The sequence below is a fragment of the Mesitornis unicolor genome, unplaced genomic scaffold, assembly GCF_000695765.1.
Source record: "Mesitornis unicolor isolate BGI_N332 unplaced genomic scaffold, ASM69576v1 scaffold54552, whole genome shotgun sequence".
Classification (NCBI taxonomy): Eukaryota; Metazoa; Chordata; class Aves; order Mesitornithiformes; family Mesitornithidae; genus Mesitornis; species Mesitornis unicolor.
In genome coordinates this window covers 1-5,276 of record NW_010170936.1, presented here as the reverse complement: position 1 = coordinate 5,276, position 5,276 = coordinate 1, and the positions used below count along the sequence as shown (strand labels likewise).

The 5,276-nt window shown below is 44.3% G+C and overlaps 1 protein-coding gene across 1 annotated transcript; it reads right to left on the bottom strand.

Moving 5' to 3' along the window:
* Positions 1 to 3,319: 3,319 nt before the first annotated feature.
* Positions 3,320 to 5,233, bottom strand: LOC104533715 (histamine H3 receptor-like; the record flags this gene model as incomplete). The annotated part of the gene is made up of 2 exons (XM_010179846.1): positions 3,320 to 4,168; positions 5,053 to 5,233. Coding segments are annotated over 2 exons (1,030 nt in total), but the record flags the coding sequence as incomplete, so codon positions are not given.
* Between the last annotated feature and the right edge of the window lie 43 nt (positions 5,234 to 5,276).

Below are 5,276 nucleotides of genomic sequence, written 5' to 3'. Positions count from 1 at the left end.
ATTTTGGTAAGCTAACCCATCTCTATTTCTATATCAACCGGAATTTTCTAGCTTCATGAACTAATTTATCGCCATTGGGGAAATAGCTGTGAGGGATGAAAATTTAATGTGTTTTACATGAAGGTTTCTTGGTTGGTTTTGTGTTGGTTGGTTGGTTTTTCTGGTGCCACAATACCTCGTGTTTGAGGGTGATTTATTAAACTTCTTTCTCTGAGAGGAACTGAATCACAATAGGCTGAGGTCCAAATCTAGCCAGGCTGGAAAAAGCCTACGTCCCACTGAATTTTAGAAAATTTGGACCTCAGTGACTTGCACAGTCATGTCGAAAATCTGTGGCAAGGCAGAGGACCTGGAGTTTTGGAAAAAAAAAAGTGTAGTGCTAGTCCTGTAACACTGCTGGTTTTATTCCAGGTGCCTTGTACAGGCATAACTCATAGCTAACTGTGTATGTTGTATTTGCAAAGTACTTTGCCTAAATGTGTGCAGAGAAGTCCACAGCTCCTCGAAGAGGTGCCCAGTTCTGCGTGCTGCTTTACATCGGCCCTCCTCAGAAGTATGGGACCTCCTCATGGTACTGCAGTGGGTTTTAGCATTTAGGGGTTTTTGAAGGCATTGAGGATTATTCTTTTTTCCACAGTTAAATAAAACAGTTGAAACTGTTCTGCATCCTTCAGTCTGCGTGAGTTCTTCCCGGTGAGAACTTCAGAAAGGATATGCTGGGTGTTTTGGTCCTTTGCCGAGGTTTTAATTTGCCTTGTTGCTGCATGCTTGCAATGACAGTCATCCATGCAAGTTTGACTTTGGTCTTTCCCTTACTCTAGAATGAACTACATGTCAGCATTCTTCTGTCTCTGTGGTCCTATGAAGTACTTGGCCATCTTCATATAAAGGTATTAACAGCTGCAACAAAGGATCTTACTTGTTACTTTCATGAAAGCTCTTGAATAACAGCTTAATTAATTCTCAGAGTGCTTAACATAGGCTTCATTCAAGTATGATACTATTTTATCCTTGTGTATTTTGAATACAAGATATTAAACAGTGCTTTAGCTGTAATGGTCTACTACATTTGCGCTTCTTACAGTGTAAATTATTTTCATAGTGGCAGGTAATTGCTCAGTCTTGTCAATCCTTCTTCAGTTGATGAACACTGCAGGGTGTACTTGCAGCCTCATGTTCAATGACTTGTAGATGCAACTCCCTTTATTGTTTGCTGTTCAATCGACAGCATCTCGTGACTAAAGCCGTGCGGGAGCTGTTTCTTAAGGGCTAAAACAATTGCCAGAATTGTCATTGCCCCTTCTAGCAGTGAGCTTGTTTGTGAATGCTTGGAGACGTCTTGAATGAGATTAACTACTTTGCAGTCAGTTTTCCTTCAGTGTTAATTGTGCTGTTAAATCCAAGGATATTGCATTAAAAATAATACCAGGCTAAAAAAAAAATAGAAAAAAAATAGAAAAGACAGGCACAACAGTTTCTCCACCCTTTTCTTAAGGTGTAACACAGCTGGTAGCTTTTCTTTTTATCACGCTCAATGAGGTCGTAGTCCCACCTCTCGATGAACAAATGAAGAGAACAAAAGCTGGAAACCAATACCTTGTTCACATCATGATTTTGTCTCTCGACAGCCCAGTGGATTTTGTAGGTCACAGGAAGTGGTAGCGTTAATGTAACCTTTTCAGGTCTAAGTTGCATGTAACATGCTCTGGAAAAGAAGTGGAGCTGGAAGGAATTAAGTGATGTGCTCTTACCACACCCTCAGTGTGCTGTCAGGAACCTGCTCATCAGAGGTAAGAGAAACTCCGCTGTTTCAGGAGCTATTTATTTTACAAAATGTATAGGCTTTAACTGTCTCCTCAGACAAATCCACGGAGGTTTTGCTTAATTGGATTTTATAACTTCCAGCAACACCCTGGTTACCATAAAATATTTGGCAAGTGTTGTATAAAAATACTTTATTGGTGTTTTCAGCAGGTAGCAGGTGCATAAACAACAGTACATAGTGACAATTATTAGTGCACTTACTTCAAAGGATGTATTTTAACCCATACACAGTGGTCTGACTGAACATGTCACAGGACTCAAATATCATCTACACAAAACAAGACATCATTTAGAAGCTGACTTCAGATGACAGTACTGATCTACTCAACAAATGTCATTGGAATAAAGTTGGGTAACGTTATCTTTTATTCCTAGCAGCAGCCAAGAAGCAGTTTGCTTACAACAGCCAAGTGTAATTGGCAATCACAACATCATAAGCTTCTGGGTCCTACTTCACAGCATTTGGGTTTCTGTTTGTAAATGTAGTTTTCAGACTTATAATCTTGAGCTTCCCTGTGCAATACTGTTAACTATGAGCATTTACCATGGCAACTAATTACGTGTTTCATTACAGAGCAGTGCCAACAGAGATGGGGAGTTGAAGGCTTTTGCTTCATCGTCATACTACCTCTGTTCCCAAAGAGGTCACAGAATAAATGGGCAAGCATGATGGAGCATGATGGGAAGCAGAGATAAAATGATAGAGGGATTTCAGAATGTCTTTGAGTCACCATGAGGGAGACTCTGGAGAAGCCGATGCCCTGCTGGCACTTTCCACGTCGGCACAGCAGCCCTCTTTGGCTCTGCCAGGATGCAAAGGAAACCGCATCAGTTTTGAAGCAAGGGTCAGGGAATGCCAGCAGGGTGCTTCAGGATGCTCCACGCCTCTGAGTCTGGCTGTAGACTCCTCAGGGCAGAGATTTGTCCTTTCTTGGGTAGTGGAAGGGACATCTATTGCACCACAACCAATGGGGATCTAGGTTATGGCTGTAAGTACTGTAGCAGTAATGATGGTGTTTTCCTGCAGAGGTTTGTTCTTTTCTTTCTGTATCATCACACACGTGTAATACCAAGTTTAAGGAAAAAACCCTCCAGTTTACAGGAAAAAAATCAGGTCTGCAAACAAGTAAAGCATAGTTTAGTCCAGTGGGTTTAGGTTAGATAATTATTTTTGTTAGCTTTTATTTTTCAGGTTTTATTTTAGCGAAATGCTGGTGCTGCTCTGGCTGACTAGGTGGCAGCAGAGCTCTTCTGCTGCAAGTGGAGGGGACACGTTTCACTGCCGGTGGTTAACGCCAGAAAACCCCTTAGCCTCGTATAACGCGTGATTTTGTTGTTGATGGACTAGAATAAATGAACAGTAGCCTCACTGCTGCCTTCCTCGCTTGCCCCAGATTGGGGCACTCAAGCTCTTCCAAGGAAGCAAGCTGCAGTAGTTTACTGTAATGCAGATGTGTTAAAAGAAGGCTCTTCTCATCCATGCACAGGCCTGCCTTCACTTCCAGCACTTCTGAAGGGGATCATGAGGTTGAATCTTTAGCTTCTTGGGACAGAGGAGTTTAATAAAAGCTCTCCTAAAGCTGTAGTGGCAGAGAGGGTAGAGGACAGGGTTGACAGCCGAATTGATCCACAGCAGCCAAAAGGAGATCTCGTACCAGAAGTCAGAGATGCAGTGGCCATGGCAGCCAGCATGGATAATCATGAGGAGAGTGTATGGTGCCCAGCAAATCCCAAAAATGCCCACGATGATTGCCAGTGATTTAGCCACTTTCTTGTCTCTAGAGAGCCTGAAGTGTTGAGCCACGCTCTGGGACACGATCTTCATCCGTTTCTCTAAGGACGGACTACACGCTGAATTTTTACAGTTCTTTTTATTGCAACACTTTGGTTTCTCAGAGCTCGTTGACAGCAGATCTTTGGCAGCCAGGCTGGCCGTGGAAGCCGCTGCTTGAGCTTTGCTCTTAGAGAGATCGAGGGTTTCAGCTGGTTCCTTCTGCTTTGCTTCTGGGCTCATTTCCATCTCTTCAGTGAAGGACTGGTTGTGCACTTCGTGGAAAGTGTCGAGACGTATTTTGGTACGCTTCTGTATGTTCAGGTAAATGCTCTGGTTGAAAAATGTTACACTGATGAAAGGGGTGAAAAACTCCAGTGTAGAGGCTGTGATGAGAAAATACCAGTTGTAGAAAAATTCTGCGTAGCATTCCCCAGTGGGTATGACACTCTGGCCCGACACATACTCCCAGCTGATAATGGCAGGTCCGTAAAGCAGGAACGCTAACACCCACACCATCACCATCTTCAGCACCGCTTGCCTGATGTTGCCTTGCTGGGCTCTGTAGACGACCTGCAATGGGAAACCTTTTCTTAAGTATGGCCACACACCCCAACTGGTTGAGGCTCTTCACAAATGAACTGTTGGCGTTTCTGGTAAAGTTGCTAGGCAATATCCCAGCAGTCTGATAGATTCATATGCCATAGCCAACAGGAGCAATTGCTAGATAAATCACACTCCTGCAGGGAAGACACATAACCCTCATCTTGCAGCTCCAAACCCAGATGTGGCTTCTGCTTAGTGGAAATGTACTGATGTGGTTGGAGCCCAACAGCCTGCTGCATCCAACCAACCCCAGCTACTCTCTACAGCTCCTAGGGAGAGGGATGCCTCAAACTCCTGGACAGGACAGGTATCTAGCTCTTGTAGCATGCCTTGTAGCATGTTATGTCTGGAGTCAGGGAGCAAGCGAACAGCAATGGATCTCATCTGCCTGTGCCTTGCTTGTTTCCTCCTGCAAAAGGCTGAGCGTTTCCATCTCACTGTGTACTGAGAGATAGCAGGGCAGTGCCCTGCCGGTGCTGGCACCATAATCTACTGCCTTGGTAGCCAGGGAGAAGCTGGGTTTCCAATTGCAATCTGCTTGTTTGTCCTGGAGATAATAAGCCCCTGCAAGTTGGTAATAGGTCTGCTTACCTCATTGACTCACTTGTATGCTGCTATCCTGCCATCTGGGAAGAGAACACCTGCACAATGGGGTCTGAGCCTTAAATTATTTAATTATGCCAGAAATACTAATCTGAAACCACAACTGAATTATGTATTTGTGGATAATTATTGCTTTCCATCACCAGGCTGAAAGATTCATCATTTCTGCAGGGTTCAAAGAGCTTTTAATTATTGCAGAGAATCTGGAAAAGAAAGCAGGAGGAGAGTTATTCCCCTCCAGGACTCACCGCTCTTGTTACCGAGAGGAATCTGTCATAGCTAATCAGTACGATGTTGAATACTGAAGAGGTGCAGAGCAGGTAATCAACCACCAGCCAGAGTTTGCAGAGGCTCCTCCCGAAGATCCATCTCCCCGTCAGCACATAGGGCACGTACAAGGGGATGCAGAAGGCACCTACAACCAGAGGGCTCCGTTGGCATCGAGACGCGGCTGCCTGCAGGGTGACTGCCC